Source organism: Cyprinodon tularosa, unplaced genomic scaffold, assembly GCF_016077235.1.
Source record: "Cyprinodon tularosa strain WSP-4 unplaced genomic scaffold, ASM1607723v1 ctg821, whole genome shotgun sequence".
Classification (NCBI taxonomy): Eukaryota; Metazoa; Chordata; class Actinopteri; order Cyprinodontiformes; family Cyprinodontidae; genus Cyprinodon; species Cyprinodon tularosa.
In genome coordinates, this window is record NW_024039587.1 from 183,904 (window position 1) to 208,718 (window position 24,815).

The 24,815-nt window shown below is 37.6% G+C and overlaps 1 protein-coding gene across 4 annotated transcripts in view; it reads right to left on the reverse strand.

Moving 5' to 3' along the window:
• The window catches only part of grm8a (glutamate receptor, metabotropic 8a), a 400,661-nt gene that overhangs the window by 111,122 nt on the left and 264,724 nt on the right, over positions 1 to 24,815 (reverse strand). For all 4 annotated transcript variants that reach the window (XM_038272284.1, XM_038272281.1, XM_038272283.1 and 1 more), the window contains 3 exons: positions 7,715 to 7,850; positions 5,751 to 5,905; positions 1,524 to 1,661 (listed from right to left, as the gene is read on the reverse strand). In XM_038272284.1, coding sequence (XP_038128212.1) covers positions 1,524 to 1,661; positions 5,751 to 5,905; positions 7,715 to 7,850 — 429 coding nt within the window. The remainder of the gene's footprint in view (positions 1 to 1,523; positions 1,662 to 5,750; positions 5,906 to 7,714; positions 7,851 to 24,815) is intronic.

A 24,815-nucleotide genomic window follows, 5' to 3' on the forward strand; every position in this document is an offset into this window, starting at 1 on the left:
CTAAACTGAAGAGGTCACACCAACTGGTCATGTTCCAGTGCATCATGGAATCACCTCTAAACCCAGTTCTGTCTTTCAGTAAGTCACTGGTTAAGAGAAATTAGAGGACATGCATAAAAACAGCCAGGGTTCAAGACCAATTTCAGTAAGCACCTTTCCAGTTAAATAAAAAGCCAAAAGATTTTAACAAAGCACAAAGGCTTAAAAGCTTAAAGCACATTTCACAAAAACAGTGCAAATATATAACAGCAGGAGATTTTAGTACGGATAATGAAATACATGTACTGTACAAACATATGCACAACAAGGAGTGCATTATTGTCACCTACAAGGATTACATCAAAAAGTTATTTTGGCTTCAAACATTTATTCATTTGTTTTCAATAGATGTTGTAATCTATTTAAACTTAGAGGAAAGCCTATCATCTATGCAGTCAGCTGTTAACCCCTAGAACCCTACGGACCCACCGGCGGGTCCAGCTGCTACATGACCTCGTAATTTTAACAAACCCCCAGTATTGATGTAAAAAACACATTTGGCACAGTTTGGTGACATTTTTGGATAAATATGCCAAAATGGCCTCTCCGCCTAAGAAATTTCTCACTAATACCATTCTAAAATAAATATGATTAATCTGATTGAGTCCAAATTTGGTATATTTTTACACAACATTTAGATTTAAAAGTCTGTACTACTTTTTTGTGCTATAAATAATATTTTGGTAGTGTCTGGCAATGTTTATTTCAAAGAAAATTTTGGCGAGATTAAAAAAATGCAAAATATTTTGTATTTTGTCCCTAATATTTCAGGCAGGGTCAAAGCTACAATGGTGCTGACACCAGAAAACCATTCATGACATCTTACCTTTACAGAGGTACCAAAAGTTTCTTCTTAAATCTAATCGCTGTGAGGCTATAAGTGATTTACTTTTGTGTGTTTTTGTCAGGCAGAAATTTATTTATACACCCTTAGGGTGTAAGAGACTATAGCGAGGACCTTTTATGATCAGGGGAAAAACTAAAGATATTGAGAGATAGACCCAAAAGCAGCCCGTCTTAAATCTGCGAAGCCTGGATGATTGTGGGTGCTTAGTAGACAATGAATCCTTTAAGAACATGAGTACTGAGCTTTTTTTTTTTTGTTCGGGAATGGCGGCCTAGTTGTAAGGGCATTGGGCTTGGCTCCCAGAGGTTCTGAGTTCAAGCCCCATTCCTGCAGACTGCCACTCTGGGTCCCTGAGCAAGACCCTTAATCCCACACTGCTCAAAGGGGATGGGTCAAATGTAGAGGTGAATTTCTCCAGTGTGAGATTAATAAAGTTCAATGAGAAAGTTTAATTATTAAGAAAAATTAAGCTATATTAAAACCCAGATTTTCAAAATTGTGATTATTTTCAGAAGATAAATATTCTATCACCTGAGGAACTGAATTGCAATGAACCAGAACATTTTCTAAGACCTACCTGTGGAGTTGACCCTTAAAAGCAGTAGGTAGGTAGCAGAACTCGAGTACTAGGTCTTACCTGTGCATTTTTTTAGCACACCGGGCCGTTTGCCGTGCATCCCAAGCCTACAGTTGAAGTTCTCCTCCCAGAATTCAGCAAACCAGACATTTCTTCTGTTGTTAGACAGGGAGCGGCTGCGGAAATACCGGTCAAATGCTGCAAGAGAAAACAGACCACAGAAGTTTAAGGAACAGAGACAGAATCATCATCACTGATGAAAAGCAGAGGCTTAGAATCAGAATTCGACGGGCTTCTGGTGTGTCAGAATTCAGAGCTTATGCTGAGCTCACCAGCATTGATAATAATGGGTATTCTTAGCAGTATAACACATTTTGACACAAAGGAAATGAAAAATGAATAACCCCTGCTCTGTGGAAATCAAAATACCATTTCTGCAATAGGCATCTCTTGGAGGGGAGCAAGAAGAATATGCTTCTTTAATGAAGCTTTCAAAAAAGTTTACCTACTTGTCCAGCTTGAAGAAAAATCCAGATGAAGGCAAAGAATAAAAGTTTTCTTAACTCAAATGAATGGAAAAACCTGCTTGTTGATGGCAGGGTAGGATGATTAGAGGACTTTAAAAAAAGGATTTTTATTAAAGTAGACTTAAAATGAAAAGACACCATGCTCTGAAGTGAAACTGCAACACAGCTCATGTTGCACCATCCAATGCAGAATATGGAACTGATTGACTCAGACACTGCTGGGAGTGACTCAGTGCACAAGCTGAGGCGCTACCTTGATTGATCTCGTCTACTGCCACAGATGTAGATTTTTTGTGTACCTGTGCAACCTTACTGATAGATGGACTGCTGGGAACAGTGAGTTTACCCCACATGCTACTCGACGGGAGGCACATGACATGTGGGATCACCCACCTCCTACTGTGATAGCAGATGTGTACAAAAACAGTAACCTAAGCATCTCTTTTTCTGTGTTATAGGGAAAAAAAATCCCCACACTGTGGTTTGCTGCCATATGGGGGGTTTTGTCTTTAATAAAGAATAGATCTGTTTTGATAAAACTTGTTCCTTTTTATTTTTCTATTAGTCTTTTTTCAATTGAAAATCTTTAGTGAGAGCGTGGAGAGAAAACTCACTGAAGAAGAAATAAAACACCCTGTTAAAAACTGAATCAAATTAGTTCAGGTGGCTGTATTGTTGTAGTGCCCCTTTCAAATGTGAGCTACATAGCATTTGCTATTGACCATTCTCACACCAATTTAAGGTCCCCTGATCTTCAAAACCTAAAATCTGCCTCATCCTTGTGGATTTCATAGCATCCATGTTATAACGTTACCATCCAGGGTGTGATATCTTCACTTTGTACGATTTACCTATAAGTATGCAAGAGTGTATCAGTATCGTTATGGTAACCAGCTTATTCACAGCATAAAAAGCATGCACCAGGCCATTATATACTGCTTCGTTCTATACATTAGGGCTTTGCAATATTAAGAAACCATGCAACACCCAATCATATTGTTAATGTTACAATAATGATACGGCTTGCAATAAGTCCTTAATAATCAAAAATCGGTTAGATCCTTTCGGCTTTGTGTTCGCTGCAAACATAGACCCCAGAAAATAAGTGTTATTTCCAGCTACTTGAGATTAAAATGTAAATCATTGCTACTTTTTCCAACTATGGGGCTTTTTGGAAAATGTTTAATCTTGGTACAGCTGCTGCTTTCACAATAAAACAATTATTTATGGTGTCTTAACGAACTGGAATTGGAAAACATAAGCACCCAGTACCATATAGTTGGCAAACATTTACTGTAGTCCGGGTGATTATTTATAATGTTCATTCTACAGAGAAGAATAGTAAGATGGAAATTGTGCAGCACCAGTGTATACCTATACAAGTATATTAAGAAGCTCCTACATACTGTATCCAAGTTCTACTGATACAATTGAGCTGCCCTCAATAAGGGTGCATAATCTCTGTTCTGCTTGTTGTTGTCCTCCTTGTTCTCCACATAATATTCAATATCAGTGAATCTCTTCGATAAAAAAAGGCAAATGCATTTTTTTTTATGGGAACTCTAAAGCTTGTGTTTTCTATCAACTTCAAATAACCTGCATATGTGTCATTTGTTGATGCAGAGTTTAACTCTACCTATTTGAGGTAAAGTGCTGTAAGTACTGACCTCTTTCTTATCCTCATTTTTCCTTTTTTCCCCTCTATAGCAGGTGATATAGTAGCAGGACCCAATGTGCATGGCTGAATTGGGGCCAAAATGCAGTATTTTTTTTTTTTTTATGCACTATAGACTGTCCACATGCAAACTGATGTTATTGCTGTGGAGCCAAGCTCTAGTTTGATGTTGAGCAGCCACAGTTAAAGGAAACATTCAGATCCAGCCTTTATTCCAAATGTGTTGCTACATTAAAACAAGAAACACAAATACTAATTAAAAAATATTTTTGATGTTTTTAACTACCAGTTAAAAACTTTCAGGCAATACTGTTAAAAACTATAAGAATAAAATACAGCAGGTGCAGGCAGAGGTTGTCATAATAAAGTACAGACTGAATAAAGTTTGAAACTCAATTGCTTCTATTAGATAACATCCAGAAATGGCTCTTTGGATCAAACTAAAACCAACTCTTTTCAGTAACATTTTATAAATAAATAAAGTTAAACTCAAGCAAGTGAAATAACCTTTAAAAACAAAAGTTCTTAAGCAATTTCTTAAACCTAAAGTAGAATGTTGGACAATATTAATGCAAAAAAGTGTAAAAAAAAAAAAAAAAAAAAAGACCAAAATAAAGCAGAAAAAAGACATTTACCACCTAAAGCAAATAGTGAATATTAAAAGCTTTCCACCATGTACTTTTTTGAATGCTGCGCATATATCTATTTTTTTATGATTATTTAAAGTTTTAAATGTCAGGGTGATTAACAGTGACTCTTTGTTTCATTGCAGCAATTTGCTAAAATCAAAATTATTTTATTTGTCAAAAAGAAAAAACAAAATATCAAATGGTGATAAGTATTCAGACCCTTTGCTGTGACACTCATATTTAACTCAAATGCTGTCCATTTCTTCTGATCCCCCTTGAGATGGTTCTACTCCTTCATTGGAATCCAGCTGTGTTTAATTAAACTGATTGGAATTGAGTAGGAAAGGCACACACCGGTCTATATAAGACCTCACAGTAGTCGAGGTCATGAGGTTGAGGTAACTGCCCAAGGAGCTCAGAGACAGAATTGTGGCAAGGCACAGATCTGGCCAAGGTTACAAAAGAATTTCTGCAGCATTCATGGTTCCTAAAAGCAAGGTGGCCTCCAGAGATGCAGTAGCGAGATGGGAGAAGGTTCCACAAAGTCAACTATCACTGAAGCCCTTCGCCAGTATGAGCTATATGGCAGAGTGGCATGACGGAAGCGTCTCCTCAGTGCAAGACATATTAAAGCCTGCATAGAGTTTGCCGAAAAACACGTGAAGGACTCCCAGATATGAGAAAGACGATTCTCTGGTCTGAAATGACCAAGATTAAACTTTATGGCGTTAATTCTGTGGTATGTGCGGAGAAAACCAGGCACTGCTCATCACCTGTCCAATACAAACCCAACAGTGAAACACGGTGTTGGTAGCATTATGCTGTGGGGTTGTTTTTCTGCTGCAGGGACAGGACAACTGGTTGCATTTGAAAGAAAGATGAATGCGGCCAAGTACATAAATATTCTGGAAGAAAACCTCTTCCAAAGTTGTCAGGACCTCAGACTGGGCTGAAGGGTCACCTTACAACAAGACAATGACCGTAAGCAACCAGCTAAAATAACAAAGGAGTGGCTTTGGAACAACTTTCAGAGACCTGAAAATGGCTGTCCACCAACGCTCACTAGCCAACGTGACAGAACTGGAGAGGATCTGCAAGGAAGAATGGCAGCGGATCAAAAAATCCAGGTGTGAAAACCTTGTTGCATCATTTCCAAGTAGAATAGTGGCTGTACTAGCTCAAAAGGGTGCTTCCACTCAATACTGAGCAAATGGCCTAAATTATGAGAATCTGATATCCCAGTTTTTCTTTTTTAATAATTTTTTTCTGTCAGGATGGGGTGTTGAGTGTGCATTAATGAGAGATAAAATGAACTTTATTGATTTTAGCAATTGGCTGCAATGAAACAAAGAGTGAACATTTTAAAGGGGTCTAAATACTTTCCTTTCCCACTGTAAAAATTATTGGCAATCATAAAAACATTCTAAATCTTTTTTTTTTTTTTCATCAATCTTACCATCCACAGATGCACGTTTTGGGAGAATAGTGATTGCTCCTTCTGCCACTCTCTCTTGGCCAATCACAGGAGAGATCTTGGACCCCCAGCTGTCTGATCCAACCCAAAGGAAATGGCCAGTTTGGTTGTTTCTTTTAGCTGCATCGAGAACTCGCCTGTTAAAAAGAGAAGCTGAGAATTAAAACTCTGATAGGCACTCCAGAAATAACAATTGACTGTGTCATGAGAAGGAAAACGAATGTCTCCCTTTTTAAGGTATGCGACAGGGTTAATAAAGCAAGGTTAGAAACTCAAAAAAACACCTTACCCCAATTTAGTAAGTTTTTGTTCATTATTTTCCGTAAAAAGGCATGTTTAACTTATTGAACCTCCATGCTAATGACACAACACTGTTAAACTCTGTTTATTGCCATACAGGACCAAGTCTAAGTAACTACTTTATATAAAAGATATAAACTTAAACTTTTCATATAATGCCATGTTAAAGCTATAAACTTTATTTTACTTTTCATGTACAAATTAAATCTGAGAAGTGTTTTTGTGACTGTGTATTCAGCTCAGCCCTTTATAGAACCGTTTTTCTGCCGTTACAGCTTCAAGTTATTTGGGAGTGTGTTTCAACTTTGCAAATTCAGACACTTAAATTGTTGCCTTTTGGGAATAAAGCCTAAACCCAGCGAGACTGATGGATAGCTTTTGTGCTAAAGAATGTTATTCAACCTCAGGTCTGGAGCTTCAAATTTGTATTTTAATACATGGCAGCATAGAGTTTTCAGAAGAAAGGAATCCACATTTTATAATGTTGCCATAACTATGTGTTTCAGAGATGATGGCGTGCTAGTTTTACTTTGAGTACAGAAACAAAATTGTCGATCCAATCTGACCAGAGATCAGTGGCGCAGTGGGTAGCACTGCGGCCTTGCAGCAAGAAGGTCCCGGGTTCAATTTCCAGCCCAGGGTCTTTCATGTTCTCCCTGAGCATGCGTGGGTTCTTTCAGGGTAATCTGGCTTCCTCCCACAGTCCAAAGTTAATTGGTTACTCTAAATTTTCCTTGTGTGGTGAGTGTATGCCTGAATGTTTGTTTGTCCTGTTTATCTCTGTGTTGCCCTACGATGGAGGTGTACCCCGCCTCTCGCCCGTAGAGAGCTGGAGATAGGCACCAGCACCCCTTGCAACCCCAGCAGCGTATATCGTGATAGAAAATGGATGGATGGATGGGCTCCATTTACCAGTTACATTGCTTGTGGCAAACTGCCAAAATATTTTAATATTACCAATTTCTAATTGGCCACTTTTCCCAAAATGGAAAGACTTGCAAAATGAGCCCCTATTAATTTCTCTGATAACCGATACCCTCATTTGAGGTGTGGATTTCTGCTGCTTCCCCCAGAAAAACAATGGACTTTATGGCTTATTCTTTAATTTCTGATCAGAGTGGGTCAAGTATTCTTTATTTATTCATATGATAAACTGATCAGAGATGTTTAAAATTTGGAATATTATTAATTTCATAATCTACCCCTGGCTTTACCTCCTCTGACCTGTATCCTTCACCTGTCTAGTCTGATTAATAATCTTAAGTTGCTGTGTGTTCACTAAGTTTCTCCAAGAAACCTCTGAGGCCTTTATAGAAAAGCTGCATTTATACAGAGATCAATACACAGCCCCACAGTCACATATGCTGAAAAGAGTAAGGCCAGTTGTTTCCACCTTATATGTGGGCAGGTTAGAGCAAAAAAGCATGCACTTCACACCTTACACTGTTTAATTGTAAAATGAATTTCTTTTACATATCTTTCTTTTCTCTCTATTACCTATCATGGCCTAATTTTCTTTAGTCACATAAAACTATCTAGAAGTTTGTTATTATAAGGTGATGAACTGTGCAACGGGTATTTTCGCAAGGCCCTATAATTAAGTGGATGGAAATTATGCAGTACAACCAGAAATGAACAACACTAACCGTATGTCATCCTCATTGGCAAACATGATGATGGCCCTGGCATTGGATGTTTCCAGGAGGCGCCTGATGATCTTGTCAAACTCCCCCTGCCTTGGCTCTCTGGGAATCTTTAAAGACTGGGCAATACACACACCACCTTCGGCAGAAAAAGAAAGACAAAATCCTCTTTTTACTTTAGGCTCAACAACTCTGACTCTTTAGTTTGTGTTTTTTCCTGCCTCCGCTGTTCTGTCTTTATGCAGCATGAATTGTTTTATCTCTAGACTAGGCTAAAAGCCTTTAGAGTTAAGATATCTAATGAAGCTCATAACAAGAAAGGAGAAGCAGAAAGTAGACAAGGAAATAAAGTTTAAGAGGCATAGGTATAGTGGTAGAAATCCATAAGCTGGTGTGAAAATTTGGCAGGGGGTGGAGGTGGTAAAAAAGCCAATAAATTCTGTTAAGAGAGGAAAAAACAAAAACAAATGCATGTTGTATGCAACAAGGGGGAACAAAATTATTCCAAAGAGGGGAAAGATGCATGAGACCACATTGTGCATTCAGCGTAGCAAATGAGTTTGAAAAAAAACTAAATCTGTCAATTAAAAATACTTCTAATTTTGTTTACTTTTTGTCAGCATAATCATATAATTTAAAATGCAGAGTTTATTATTTAGCCAGTTAATTTTAAGGTTCTTTTGCCTTAGTTTCAGCCTCACATATACATGCACAACCATATCTGTTTCACACTAATCCGGACTTTATATTAATGCTCCAAACTGGTAATTGGCTTTGCTGAATTATATTGTTAGCTTCAATCAAAGGAAGGAGAAGGGATTGATTTCTAACAGGAAAATTGTTTTGGTCTATTGACAGAAGAAAAAGAATCATGTCTTTGAGCATCTATCTTCTCTTTCATTTTTGTCTTCTTTCATCCCAGTATGAGTGTAGAAAGTGGGAGTGAATGATATCTCCCTGCCTGTTCCAGCCCATTTATTGAACATCTGTACAGTCTGTCGCTTTCACTTTATCGTAATCCTTGATCAACCTACAGTCACATTGATACCCAGGCAGGCGCACACAACAGAGTGCATGACTGCTAAAACAAATTCTCATTAGCTTCGAATTAAAATCCTCTCAAGGCTAATTACTAAAGTGACAAAAGCTGCACAGACGCCCCATCATCCAACCCCCTCCCACAAACACGCAACATGCGACAACTAGGAATGCTTCCTCAAGTATCAAATAACAATTTTAAAATTGCAAATCACTGTAATTTAGAACCCACATCTGCTTTTCAGTGCGAATGCAGCTCAGGGAAGAAAACCAGACTTTTTTAAATCAATATTTTTTTATATATACGTCTCATCAGGGAGAGGACAGATAGATTAGGGTCATTGTGTTACAGTACAAGTTGGTTGTCGGTTTAAGCTCAACTCTGTCAATCTCTTTTTTTGTGTTCTTGAGCATTTCACTTGCTTTGCCTGCTGTTGCTGGTCAGAAGGCCCATTGGCACCCATTGTATGGCACCATAAGTGTGTAAATATGTGTATAAATGGGTGGATGGCTGATTGTAGTGTAAAGCTCTTTGGGTTTCTTAGACTTTATAAGGCATCATACAAGTACAGGCTTGGTCCATTTCCAGTTGAAGATTACTCATAATATGGGAAGATGTATACATTGAACTTGTTGGAATATTCTTTCTATCGAGCTGTTCTAAGGTCTAAAGACTGGAAGCTTGGGTAAGACCTCCCTGGTGAGGTGTTCTGTGCATGTCCCACTGGCAGGATTATGTATCTCGGCTGGCCTGGGAACACCTTGGGATTCCCCGGTGGATTTGGTCCAAGTGGCCAGGGAGAGGGACGTCTGGGCGGAAGGAAGGAAGGAAGGAAGGAAGGAAGGAAGGAAGGAAGGAAGGAAGGAAGGAAGGAAGGAAGGAAGGAAGGAAGGAAGGAAGGAAGGAAGGAAGGAAGGAAGGAAGGAAGGAAGGAAGGAAGGAAGGAAGGAAAGGATGAGATCCATTTCCCTCTTGTTCCCTGTAGCTTCTTATGTCCTTTTTGTGAATGCAGCTTCAATTTTCACATCTTTGTGACTTCCATAACCTATCCAAGTGCAGCTTAAAGCTAATGTGAACCATCAACTTATTCATTAATTAAAACGCAACCAGACCAACCAATTTCACATTCACAAAAAAAATTCCAGAAATACAACCACTTGTATTAAAACGTGTAACTGTACTGCCAACAGACATGGGCCAATGGCCATGATGAAGATATTTGAACCTTTTATTAAAGGAGTTGTTTTACTTTTTTTCTATGAACTGTACAAAAAGGATATATTAAGATAGTAATTGCATGAAAACCTTGATCAAATCCACATCCAATCCACTCTTAAAGTAGACAGAGCACAACGATGTCAGAGTATCATGGTTCTGAATGACCTTTAAATGTTTGGAGTGATTGTGTGTTGGTGTGTAGGTGCATAAGTCTGTGTATTGCATGTGTTTGATGTGTTTAGATGTGCTTGTGCTTATGGGAATACAAGTTTGTTACCTTGAGATGTGCGTTTGAGAATTTGATGAAATTTTTAGAAGGGCTGCCATCCTCTGCACCATAGAGGGGCAACTATGTACTTCAGTTGGGGAATACAGCATAGCACATTCTTATTTCTTGCAAAGGGCAAGACCCCCTGGCCCCAGAAAGTTTAAGCAAGCTCAGGAAGCCAGAGATAAAGTATTTCCCCAGGAAATCCATATGCTCCATACAGAGCTAGGATGCTAGTCAGCAGAGGAGCAGCAGCTCAAGGTAAGAGGCAGGATGCCACCCGCAGACACACTGACTCTGCCAGCAAACCAATTTCTGAGACAGCCAGACACCAAGAAAGGGAAGCCCCCCTTAGAGGCTCACCATGGCTATCGGAACATAAAAGGATCAAAGTAGAGTTAGGTTTATGAATCCACGAGATATTATTCTCCTGTTTATTTATTCATTTTATGGTTTGAATTTGTTTCCCTGAGATACCCGAGTGAGAGACAAACTAAAGCTTAAGATTTGGAATTGCAGTAGGTATAAATTCTTGAATTGTGGGAGAGGGCTATTGATTATTCATTGGGAATCTCATACCACTTTATGCTTAACAACCAAAATATAAATTAATGATGGATTTGATCTTATTTTAAAAAGAAATCAAGAATTCAAGAATATCAAGTCAAGTCAAGTCAGCTTTTATTGTCACTTTCTAATATAGTATTTTTAGCATAAGCAATATAAAAAAATATATATATATCAAGTTTAAATAATCTATTATTTTTTCCCCAGTATCCAAAAGATACATAATATTACCAATCAAAGTCTCTCACACAGGGCCAGTTCTGGCTTTCAAGTAGCTGCCACCGTCACTAAAAGCACAAAAACTCATTAAAGAAATATAGAAGGGAATCTTCTTAAAGCCTCAATTTCACTTCATATCTCCTCAGTTACACTAATAAAAAATAAAATGCAACACTAATTCAAATTAAAAGATGGATTAAAAAAACAATCAATTAAAAAAATAGAATTTCCATGGCAATGCCTTTTCTTGTATAGGGGATTACGGTGTGCAAAAAGAGATATATGTCTTTAATTTAAAATATTAATGTTTGTACAGCCATGCTATAAAAATATCAACCTTGCATAAAAAGCCTAATGTGAGTCCTTTTTCCCAAGCTGAACTCATTCTCAAATGAAGAATGCTGGCTGAGGGCATCAAATATACAAATTAAGCCAGGAGTAAACATACTATTTGTCAGCTGGAATGTAACCAATAACCCACGTCATCGGATTAAATCTGAATCAGTCATATTTGGAGCAATCAATTAGAAACACAGGCTGAATTGATTTTTACTTTTATCCTGAAGCAGTTGTCAACTCAATAAATGAAGGCCCATGCTGTGGCTGATTGTACATAAATTGAATCATTTATCATCATTTGATGGCATAATATCACACGCTGGGCACACTAATGGGAGTTTATTCAAAAATCACTCTTTATTTACATCAGATGAAGCAGTTATTGGTTTGCAAGATAAGTCAACCTTTGCCAAAAGTCACCATTTGCAATATAATATAGCTTAAAGGCTAAAATTTGAATTTTACTTTTTTCACCAAAGGAACAAGCTGCCAAACAGTCATAAACGTGGTCAGCTAGGGTCAAGCTGCTTACCTGAGGGCCCCAGGAGAAACAATTAGTACAAGCCATGTTAGGAAAAAAAAAAATAATAAATTCTACATATATCTAGAAAAACCTCAGTAGTTTGCAATTTATGTTAATAGAGTCAACATTTTAAGCACATTTGTTAATATTTCTAGCTTGTGACTAACGCGGTAAAACATTTAATTCAAATGTTTAGCAGAGAGTAAATTCAAGCCACTTATTCTGCGGCTGTTTTTATTTACAATACCAAGTTTGACCCATGCAGTGTAATTTAGAATAAGAAATAGGCAAGAAGAACGAACGGCAGGTGCTACAAAGCTGCACTACTGAAAACTGGAAGGGAAATGAAACAATTTTGAAAATATATTATAAATAAAAAAATCCAAGAAATGTGGTGTGGATTTTCATATAGCCCACCTCACTCAGATACTTCTACAGTATATAAAAATCTATAGTCCCCCAAAATATCTACAAAATTGACTATTGAGTGGTTCAAATAGAGGGTAGCCTTCATTGGATGTGGATCTGAAATTAAACTCTGCTTAGGATCTCATACTGTATATCCTTGGGTTGGCTGTAAGTTCTAACAAATGATTCCAGAGACTTTTTCTACAGTAGACCCCCTTTGAACAAAACATTTGCAGCCAAAGATGTGAAAATAAATGTTGAGTGTGTTCAATACCTGCCCACATTAAAGTTTTACAGTTGGCAATTAAAGGCATTCTGTTGTCGGATTGAATGCTTTCTCTTGGAGGATGTGAAACACTGCTGTCTCAGACTTTAATTAATCTGCTTCCCTCCTACGCGCTTCTCTAGCAGCAACATTCCATCAATAACCCAACAGACAAACGCAAAGGAAAAAGGGAGGAAGGATTTGTTTTCTCATCGCCAGTGTGCTTCTGCCATTTGATTCTCACTCTTGGTTCATCAAGTTTCTTAGAATCTTTGTGGAATGTAAATAAAGAAGTTACTAAGAAAGCAAACACCTCTACTCAATCTAAAATATAGTAATCTATTAAATCTTGATATGTGTGATAGATCCATGGGCATGTACGGTGGCATGGGGCCAGAATGTGCTTATAATAAATGCTTTCAGGAAAAAAAAACATCAAAATCTTCAGATGTTGGTAAAAATCAAAGAGATCTATTCTTCAAAAGAAATCTAAACAATATACAGGTGCTGGTCATAAAATTAGAATATCATGAAAAAGTAGATTGATTTCAGTAATTCCATTTAAAAAGTGAAACTTGTATATTATATTCATACATTACATACAAACTCATATATTTCAGATGTTTATTTTGTTTAATTTTGATGATTACAAATGACAACAAATGAAAATCTCAAATTCATCATATCAGAAAATTAGAATATTGTGAAAAGGTTCAAAATTGATGGCCCCTGGTGCCACACTCTAATCAGCTAATTAACTCAAACCACCTGCAAAAGCCTTTAAATGGTCTTTCAGTCTAGTTCTATAGGCTACACAATCATGGGGAAGACTGCTGACTTGACAGTTGTCCAAAAGACGACCATCGACACCTTGCACAAGGAGGGCAAGACACAAAAGGTCATCGCTAAAGAGGCTGGCTGTTCACAGAGCTCAGTGTCCAAGCACATTAATAGAGAGGCGAAGGGAAGGAAAAGATGTGGTCGAAAAAAGTGTACAAGCAAGAGAGATAACCGCACCCTGGAGAGGATTGTGAAACAAAACCCATTCAAAAATGTGGGGGAGATTCACAAAGAGTGGACTGCAGCTGGAGTGAGTGCTTCAAGAACCACCACACACAGACGTATGAAAGACATGGGTTTCTGCTGTCGCATTCCTTGTGTCAAGCCACTCTTGAACCACAGACAGCGTCAGAAGCGTCTTGCCTGGGCTAAAGAGAAACAGGACTGGACTGCTGGTGAGTGGTCCAAAGTCATGTTCTCTGATGAAAGTAAATTTTGCATTTCCTTTGGAAATCAAGGTCCCAGAGTCTGGAGGAAAAGAAGAGAGGCACTTCATCCACGTTGCTTGAAGTCCAGTGTAAAGTTTCCACAGTCAGTGATGGTTTGGGGTGCCATGTCATCTGCTGGTGTTGGTCCATTGTGTTTTCTGAGGTCCAGGGTCAACGCAGCCACATACCAGGAAGTTTTAGAGCACTTCATGCTTCCTGCAGCTGACCAACTTTTTGGAGATGCAGATTTCATTTTCCAACAGGACTTGGCACCTGCACACAGTGCCAAAGCTACCAGTACCTGGTTGAAGGACCATGGTATCCCTGTTCTTAATTGGCCAGCAAACTCTCCTGACCTTAACCCCATAGAAAATCTATGGGGTATTGTGAAGAAGTAGATGCAATACACCAGACCCAACAATTCAGAAGAGCTAAAAGCCACTATTAGAGCAACCTGGGCTATCATAACACCTGAGCAGTGCCACAGACTGATCGACTCCATGCCACGCCGCATTGCTGCAGTAATACAGGCCAAAGGAGGCCCAACTAAATACTGAGTGCTGTACATGCTCATACTTTTCATGTTCATACTTTTCAGTTGGCCAACATTTCTATAAATCCTTTGTTTTTATTGGTCTTCAGTAATATTCTAATTTTCTGATATGATGAATTTGAGATTTTCATTTGTTGTCATTTGTAATCATCAAAATTAAACAAAATAAACATCTGAAATATATGAGTTTGTATGTAATGTATGAATATAATATACAAGTTTCACTTTTTAAATGGAATTACTGAAATCAATCTACTTTTTCATGATATTCTAATTTTATGACCAGCACCTGTACTCCATAAATTATTGATCCATGCGGACCCATCCAAACAGAAATTTAATTAGGTGCACCAACAAATAGATTTTACCGCTTAGCCTATGCAGGACTTTTGGGAGACTACAAACCCTGATTTTTGAAATTGGATAACAGCAATAGTTGGTTTCATGATACAGGGGCAGCCCAGGCCCAGTTCTCCAGAGCTACTCTGCTGCAACTTTTGGATGCACCTCATTTTTAACACACCTGAATCAAATGAGTGGCCTCTGCTTAGTTAAATGAGGGGATTGAGCCTCTAGATTAATTTGTGTTAGAGAAGAGATGCATCTAAAAGTTACAGGATGGTAGCTCTTGAGGACTGTACTCGAGCACCCCTGATTTAGTGTGTACTGTACATGGGAGCAGCATCAATTTTTCCTGAGAATGACGTTGCAGCTCCATCCCCTCCTGCAACACACATGCACCTCTTTGCCACCATGTTGCTGTATTTATCACAGATGAACCATCTTTGCAAGCTCAGTGTTTTTCTCTATGATTTTGATGTATTTAATTGCTTCAATGTTGCTGTGTGCACTTCCGGTGTGTAGACACTATTTTTTCAAAACCTTTTATAAAAAGAAATTTCCTGACAAGTGAACCCGGGCCTCCATCAGTGCAAATTACCATAACCTGATTTAATTCTAATCAGGGCCTATTAAAAGGTTTGTCATTACTGGGAAAATATGCCGGAAGTGAAAAGATTCCCCATTAACCGACAACAACCAGGTGCTTCTCAGAAAACGTCCAAAAAAAGAACAAAGGAAGATAATAGGATGGATTTTTCCCCCCAACATCCAATGATTCTGGATATATTTCTTTCATGAATGCAATTTATAAGTTATTTAATTATTTTTCATTATTTTATCTTGAAGACAACACATTTATTTGATAGAGCCATTTAAATTACATCCTCAGAAACTTCCTACAGAGGCAGCTTGGGTTGAAGAATCACAAAAAAAACAAGAACAATTCTACAAAAGTGATTTTAATATGAAATAATCTATAGCAACTGATTAGTCTCTTAGTAGGGCATGCTGGTGAGCTATAATTTTCTCAAGCTATGTTGCCATAGACTAAAAAATTTGATGATTATGTTAAAATAGGAATAAAAAAAAGAGGTTAGATAGGTAAAAAACTGGAAACCTAATTGAAATGTACATTTAAAAAAATGCCAATTACTGACCTTTAATTAATCTTTAAAGATAACTTTTTTTCCACCTAAAACAATTTCACATTCAATGTTGTGATGTCTTGGGATCCACTCTAACCTTAACTTGGAAAAAAACATGATTACCTCCGCCAATTATGTTTTTAGGAGAGTTTGTGCTTGTTTTTCTGTCCGTGTACTGGAAAACCTAAAAAGTTATGATCGGATGTTAACAACATTTCTAACAGAGGCATGCCTCGTGTAAAGTAACAATTAATAAAAATTTGATAAAGATCAAGATTATGTGTAAAGTTTAGCTATAGGTTTACGTCACGGTATCGGGAGAAATTTGCTGCTAAATGGTGGTCTGCACTCTAAGTGTTTTTCTCATTCAAAGTCTGTTTAAAAACTGCTCACTTAGGGATTTCAAGGACACGAACATCTATCAAATTCCCACAGATAAATCACTCAAAATTTTTTCTCCCTATTAGTACATATTAGTAGGACAGCCTGGGGGCTGATGACCACCCATTGGCTTCTAGTAGACAGACATTAACAAAGCCTTAAGCGTTTATGAGGTGCATTGCTGCCCAGATGGGCTTGCAGATGATTGTTGTTGTGTATCTGGATACAAGACAATTTATCATCTATTTCCATTAATAAACCTTTATTTTTATTTGCATCTTTGCAGCCCAAACCTCTGGATTTTTGAGATTACTTTCTCTCCTGTGTTAGCCACTTGTATAACTTTTTATTTCCTTTGAAAAAACATTTCATAAAAACTGCAGTGGTACCACACACCCCCACTGTTACATTTATATATTTTGTAATGCATTTATACTAGCATTAGGGCTCCAGCACACAGCGATGCTAATGTGGCCTCCTGCTGAGCAAGATGAGTAATAACGGTAACGTTAAACCTAGATGTTTTTATGCCGCTGGGACAAGTGTTTGCATTTTAATGTTTGCTTCAGAGTTAAATAAGACCTTGTAACTCTAAAAATAAAAGATGTTTGAATTCAAAGCCTCAGCCTTTAATGATTCTGCCTTTCACAATGCAGCATTGTCTCCCTCTGATTATGCGAAGTGTGTCTCTGCTACTAGGAGACTTGCACTCAATGTCAGTTATTAATCCTAGCACAATATTTTGTGTCGTTAGACCATACATGAGGGTTTATGTTCCCCACAAATCCACACAGTTCGATATTAATTTCTCCCTCCGGCTTGGCATTTCTTAGATAAAAAACCTTCCACTGCATTCACCCTCTGGTGAATACCTGCCACTGATTTGTTACCAAGAGCTTTTTTACGGAATCCTACAAACCCATGAGAACACAAATATTCTGACACTCCCCCGCTCTCCAAACCTAATTAGTGCATGCTTTAAAATTAAAGTTGCCCTCTGCTTCTTCATGCTTTGTTCATGGCTTGAGGCACAACAGCATGGGCCTTTGAAGTCACTGACATAAGCTTGTGTGTTTCCAAGAAGTGTGCTTGTGTGAGGTCCATGCTCACCAATGAGCATCGGCCTCTGTATGCAAAACTATTAACTATAGTGGCTTTTGTCCTCGCAGGTGTAGATTAAGAGGGGTTGTGAATGCTTAGGGGGTTTCCTTTCTTTTTTTTGTCCCTACTCAAAATTAAATCATCTCTCTGGGCCTGCTAATGAATCATTGACAACGCCCACAAAAACAGCTGTCCAAAGAAAATTTACATCCTCCCATTAAAGTATGCCTTCAAGGATGTACGTCTTGGAGCATCAAATTTAGCTGAAAATTTTAGGACAGCTCTAACCTGTCCCCTTTAAAGAAATTGAGGCTTAATCCCAAAGCTACCCTCAGGTGAGAAGCTTTTTAGAGCACATAATAGAGTTCGGCTCAAAACTCCTTATAATTTGCTGATAATAAAACACAGATAATTGCATTAGAAAAAAAACAGCAGTGGTTTCAGTTTGCAGGAGGAGTAATGTGAGCTAAATTCACAGGAGCACTGCAGTGCATGAAAATGGCACAAAGTAAAGTTGCTTTCAAGTAGAAACAGAAGCCCTATATTATGTTAGAGGGTGGATATTGTATATTTGTATTGCTTTACTCTGTAAAAACTCTTTGGGGGTTGCTTGAACAACATAATTTAAAACCGCTGTGTAGAAACATAATAAACATTCAGCTTCCAGTGCTAGATTTACCTCATCTTCAACACACATCTTTGTATTATTTAATAAGTTGTAGATGTAGAGTTGCCCTTATAAAATGCAGCTGATTTTAAGAGGACCAGAAGAAACCACTTATTCACTTTCATATAATCTTCATGACATGGTGTGTGTTAACACTAAAAGCCTGTCAATGTCTAAGGCTGTAACAGAAATGATTCTTGACAAAGAATACTTTTTAAATTAAAAATGGAGCGAGGATTACAGCAACAAAGATCATCTATGCATCAGAGGAGGTGAGCTGCTTGGAAGCAAACTCAAAACAATGATGGATTTACCCCCAACAAACTGTTTTCTTTTTAACAAGTAATTTATAAAAGTTTAAATGTAAGATTTAAGAAAAGGAGAAACTTAAAAAGTATGAGAATCAAAAAAAATTCATGCTGTGGCCTCTTAATATATGTAGCTCAAGCAGGCAGGCAACAGCCAGACCACAAAGAGGACAATGGTTGTGAGCACTGTATGATAAAACATAATACTCAGAACATTAACTGCTATATAACTGCAATTCAGTTACAAACCATCACAAGTAAAACATAGATCCATTATGTGGAGAAAAGTGGGATTCTATCAATAACTATCATTGCATGCTTTGCTCAATTAAAATTTAGCATTCTGGAACTTGGTTGTTAGTTGGATTGACTCCTGGTACAAACTCCTGCACATCAGAATAACAGTGGTCATATTAAGAGAAACTATTACAACAGCGTGTATGCATTGCAATTCCTTAAGATGGGTTTTAATCCGTATTATTTGTTAGCAGCAGTCATGTTCGGCTTTGGTGAGCTTCAGGAAAGTCACTGTAGGTTTGGTACAGAATGTTTTTAAATCTCTCTGTGAAACCCTGGCTTTTAAGGTCTACATGGATCCTCTCTCTAAAAAAAGCACTTTGTCTGGCGTTTCACCTCTCACTAGATAAATATCATTATAAATAGTTGTTTCGGTCATTCAAAACCGAACATGAGACTTTATCATTATATTCTCTTTTTTGGGGGGATTTCATTATGCTATATATGTTAACTTTAGTTTGAATTAAACAAAAATTAACTCTCAAAACTTCAGTGAACATAATCTTTCACTATCGACCATTTTTTGTAGAAATCTTATAAATTACATTTCCAGAAACTCTCAGAAGTTTAAATAGTTTACTTTTTTCATGGATTGTGGTATACCATCCTTGTTGCTTTTGATTTAAACTGGTAGCATACAAATTTCTCACCTGTTGTTTCCAAATCCTTACATACATGTACTAGTTTATGCATGTATATTCTTAGAATAATTTAATTTGTTAATACATAGATATTTAAGAACTCAACACCCAACAACAAATACCAGGTTAACATTGTCTTTACCTTTCTTTGCTACACTGCAATTTTAGGGATTCGGAAACAATTTTCCAGCAAAATCGTAGAGAAATCTAAGGTCCTAGCTATAAAATCTGGTGATGGCAGATAACAAGTGGTAAATACCTGACAGCGTCAGATATTGAGAGGGATGAGCTTATCTTACGTTATTAGAAATCATTTGCTGTTCATAATCAAAGCAGCAAAAAAGTTGGTTTTAGGAGTTTGGTTCACGCAGGGTTCTCCCATGCATAATTACAAAAACAGCACTTAACAACTGCTGCCTGAGGTTTTTCACTGTCTCACAGTGGATGGATTTGGTACCTGAGGCCTCGCAACCTGATTAATGCAAACAATTAACCAATTAACATTAAAATTCCAAATACTAAGTATTTTTAAAGTTGATTGTAGTAAGGTCGTCATACGTGAAGTACTAATTATTCCAAAAGCATTGCCCACAAAACATTCCTTCCTCCAATTTAAGATGCAACTTCCTGTTTGACCAGAACCGAGAATGCTATCAGCATCTTCATTCAGGTATAACTATTTTTGCATCTGAGGTCAGGGAAGAAACTACAAGTGTATAGAGCTAAACAGCAAGATTTGACCTTACCTTAATCCCTCCAGGTATGGCCCTGTTTGACTTAAAATAATACACACAAATCAATGTATATCATTCAGACATGGCTTGTAACGCAGATATAAATTACAAAGATCAAAGACTTACAGCAAAAAAGGTCATTGAGTCTGGATAAGATAACAGCAATCAAGTTTTGAGCTGTTAAATCATTGAGCATGTCAAGAGTAGGTCAGTCAATTTAAATTTTAAGACATATTTTCAATTTTGTGAGCTTTGGAACATGCGTTCTCTTAAGCTGAGAAAGGTTCACAGAATGGTTGCAGCGGAAACCTAAGAAACCGGTTGAATTTTTGTGATACTTCATGTCCTAATACAGTTACTTTTTACAGGAAGTCTAACCGTTGGGCTTTAAATTATACCCAACTCCTCCTTGCTAATGTCCACAATCTCCCTGACAGCAGGAGCTCCTGCAGAACTACTGCTGCTAATTATTCTGTTTCATTTTCACCTTTGCAAGAGAAATAATCCAAAAGCCATCCAGAATTTCCGCATCTATAATTCACCAAGTGATTCTTTCATATCACGACAGATATGTTCCAATTTTCATAATATGTTTGGTAGTTAATGAAGGTTAGGTATAGAAAATGTGAAACTCTTTGTAAGAATTAATCATTTAGATGTCATTTATCAAATTGTAAAATTTGTTTTGTTAAGTCAGTTGACTCCCCTTAGGTATGCTTGTTGTGGTGAAAAGACTATGCTTGGATTTTCACCATAGGTTTTATGTCCTGCCTGCTTTCCATTTTTTTTTTTTGCAGATTTGTACAGCCAATTCTCTCTGCTATTTTTCCCTTCCTCCTCCTTTCCTCTGAAATGTCTCTTCCACTCCACGGGGCAGAGGCTGGTGCTCAACCTGTGCTGTGCCTCAAAAAAAGAAAGGTGGGAATCAGGGGTGTGTTTGCTTTTTCCAAATCGCTCTTGCAAATCTGTACGTGAATAAACAAGGCAGAGAGCTGAGCGGAACACACAAACATTGATAGTTTATTTAGAAAAAAACAAGCTTGACCTAAACAGAGTGATTGGTCCTTTCCATTGGACAACCACTAAGTTGGCCGGCATGTAAGCCACGCCACAGGCAACTGCCCCGCCTCTCCCACTGGTCAGTCTGTGTCTGCCTGTGACATAAGCTGTTGACATTTATGTAAATGTGTCTTTCTGGATGCAAGATGGAGGTTGAAGTTTCTGACTCAAACATGGGCTATCTTTATCTTAACTGTTTTCACAAAACGCAGAATTTGCAGTTTATTTGACCAGACTCATATGTAAAAGCAGAATGTTAATATCTGACTTTGCCTACCACTTAACTGAAAATGTGTGTGCATGTGTAGAGGAGTGGCAGGTCTGTTCTCTCCACAGGAGTCTGGAAGTCTAGCTGATGTCAGCACTTGCTCAGGTCTGAGAGGAGACAGGTACTGCAAGAAGTGCTGTAGATGTGTCAGATGTGCAGACTGAAATAGATCCACTCTGAATGGGATGATCCTCTACATACATCCAAAATGCATCATATTCTTGTAGATGTTTATATGAAAGGCCAAGACAAAGCATGGTATAAGTATGAAGCAGAAGCAGGCAGAGGAAAAAAAAAAATCTCCAAATTCTTGGTAGAATAAACTATAATCGTAATTTTGCTTGCAAGTCTTTTAAATCTGCATCTCTTCCAGGTTTGTACATCTACAAACTAATTCAAGGTTAGCTTTTGATTCGTTTTCCCCCATAATTCACATTTGATTTTATATCCTGACTTTGACTAAATCAGTCTAACACACCTATAAGCTATGCTGAAGTCCAAATACATTATAGTGTTGGCTGTTTGGGACTGTTGTCCGGATGAAATATCCACCTTTGCCATTGTCTAAGATCTTTAGAAGCGTCAAAGATACCGTATCCGTGCATGCAATTATAATAATGAGAAATAAATATTTGCTACATTTTGAAACATCGGTGGAAAAAGACATCAGCATTTGGCAGATTAGAGTTCACAAAATACTTAAGTTCAAACAGTATGTTTGGAGCACCATTACTGCTCCAAACATACAGCTTAAAAATGAAGAAATCAGTTTTCTTTGTATAGTCCCTTGAAATGACATATGGTGTGAACTGGAGCTAAATAAATAAATTGAATTTCATTGCACTGGACCTTGAGTTTATTGTGAGTAATAGAGTCCTTATATTATGGAGAATTGCTCTTTAGATAGCTCTTTTTTTATCTTCCCATCAAAAATGACCAGCTATGCTAGCTTTGTTTTATATTCCCACATCATAATACTGTCGCCATCCAGCAAACACACATTAATGCCCAGATGAAATTTCACACCAGTGAAGTGGAATTCTTAAACATATCGATTGCATTGAATTTTATTAAGGTGTATTAGTTTCAATTAGTCTAGAAGATTATTTATTTTGGATTCATTTGAAATATGTTTTCTTGTTGATCCATTTCAAAATTACTAAATACTGTTTCCAAGACTATCATAACCTTAAAGGACGAATACTATCACACTTCAACATTTGAAATGTGCACGTTCTAGACTCTATCTCCAATTAGAATTTGTTTCACAGGATTTCTGGTTGATACTGTAGCCTCTTGCCAGAGTGTCTGCTGTTGGCTGTACTGGCTGAAGCAATAAAGAAAAAGAAAGATAACATAGTGACATAAGTAATTGCATGCCTTGAGAGGTGTTTGAGAGGATTCCCATGGCTAGATTTGAGCCATATCTGTACACCATGTCAATCCAATTTGGCTTCAAGCAAGAACACACCACATATATGTGCATTTTAGTCTTAAGGACATTCTAGACCATTATAACAGCTAGGGCTTAATGGTGTTCATGTGCTTCTTGGACCTCTCTCAGGCTTCTGGTTGGATTCCAGCACAGTAAACTATCTGACAAATGAGCAAAAGGGATAGTTTAAGTATACCTTATCAGAATACTAATGCTTTTGTTTTCTCACGAGACCATGAGGGTAAAATAGGATGACTATTTCTGACTTTTTTAAAGTGAGCATTGGAGTTTACCAGGCTGGCACTTAGCCTCCAATTATTTTTTATTAAGTAGTCAAGAAAGATTGAAATTTTTTAGCACAGATTTGGTTCTAAACATTATTAAGCAGAACCTGTTGATCTGATTGGGTGAAGTGACATATAGTTCCTGCTTACCAATGTTTAATTTTAGCCAATCACTGTAGCAAATGATTCCATGAGAAACCACATCAACTCATGCTTTAATGCTCTGCTCCTCTTTCAAAATAAGAATAGTGTATTCTACCAAACAAGATATTATAGCAGCAGCTAGCATTTTCTATTATTTTGATTCTTCTGTGGCCTCGGCAGCTCTTCCTTTTAACACTGTCGTATGTTGTCTCTTAAACCATAATACTGCAACATACTCTTTCACTATGAACCTGGCTTGAAATTGAAATGAAAAATACGACATGAAATCACACATACTACAGAAAGGCTTTGTTGCAAGATGTAATAAAAAAGAAGGAATTACAGAAAAAATGCTTATCTTACATTGCAGAGTGCCAAATACCTTAACTGAAGTTTTGCTTTCATTCTTTTTTTCTGTTTACCAATTGAAAGATACATACTAGACCCACATTTAAAGATATAGTGGAGGATTTGTGCGAATTTTTGAAAAGACCCACCCTCTCCACTTAAAAAAAAAATGCACATGCACAACTCTGTACCTGCTCCCAAGAGGGAAAGCCTATTAAACGAGTGCGAGTGCATGCACAAGCCCATTTCTCCTTGTGCATGCTCTGATTAAAACCTACTGTTTGCATCACTCATGCAAGCTTACTTTCCAAAAGAAGATATGCAATTTTTCCACCATGTCAGACTCGCACCGGTAAGTGAAAATAGGGATGAGAACGTAGGATGGTCTTACGTAAACATATCGCAAGAATGATTGACAATTAGGTCGACCACTTATTTTGATGATCCACCTGGAAAAAGAACATCCTCCAATATACCTTTAATCGACTGTATTTATATAGTGAAGCAGCGATACATCCTTTTTTTGGTAAACTGCCTACTGTTTGTGCTCCACTGACACTTGACGATCAAACTGAGGGACTATGCATCCTCCAGTGGAAAAAAGAAAGTCTTCACTGAATCATCTGACCTCTTGGAACCTGCCAGACATTGCCAGAACTTCCAATCAATCAGATCAATTCCACTACCTTCTTGTTGTGAGATGAGAGGAATGTACGAGACAGACATAGGGTAAAATATTGCAAGGGACAGGACACAGAGCTAGAAATGAAGAGCAGGACAGATGGACTGATAAGGGTAAATGGAGATGAATCAGAAGATGAGAGAAGGAAATGGAAAGATGAAAAGATGTACGCGTAAGGTGAAGGTAGAAGACAGATAAGCAAAGAATGATTGGATGTCAGAACACTGATAAAAAGCACAAGGTCATGGTTGAGCTTGGAGATCACAAGTGGGAACATGCCTACTACTGTGTATAGTACTTTATTCCTCCACTCCAAAACCTAAGTGTCAATCCCTTCATTCAACTTCAGCGTTTCAACATTCTCTGTCCTTCAACTCAAAGAACAATACTCTTTTTCTGGCAACCACCTTTTTCCCTCCTACATGGGCTATTGGAGAGTAATCAGACTTCCAATTACAGCAGCGCCCTCAGACACGGGTTGTGTCTGTGTTTATGTGAGTCACTGTGTGGTTGTGTATGTAAACATGTGTTGGTTTCTCTTCAGTAAAAAGAAAAAAAAAAAAAAAGTTTACAGAAACAGAATCAGATTCCTGCTGGTGCT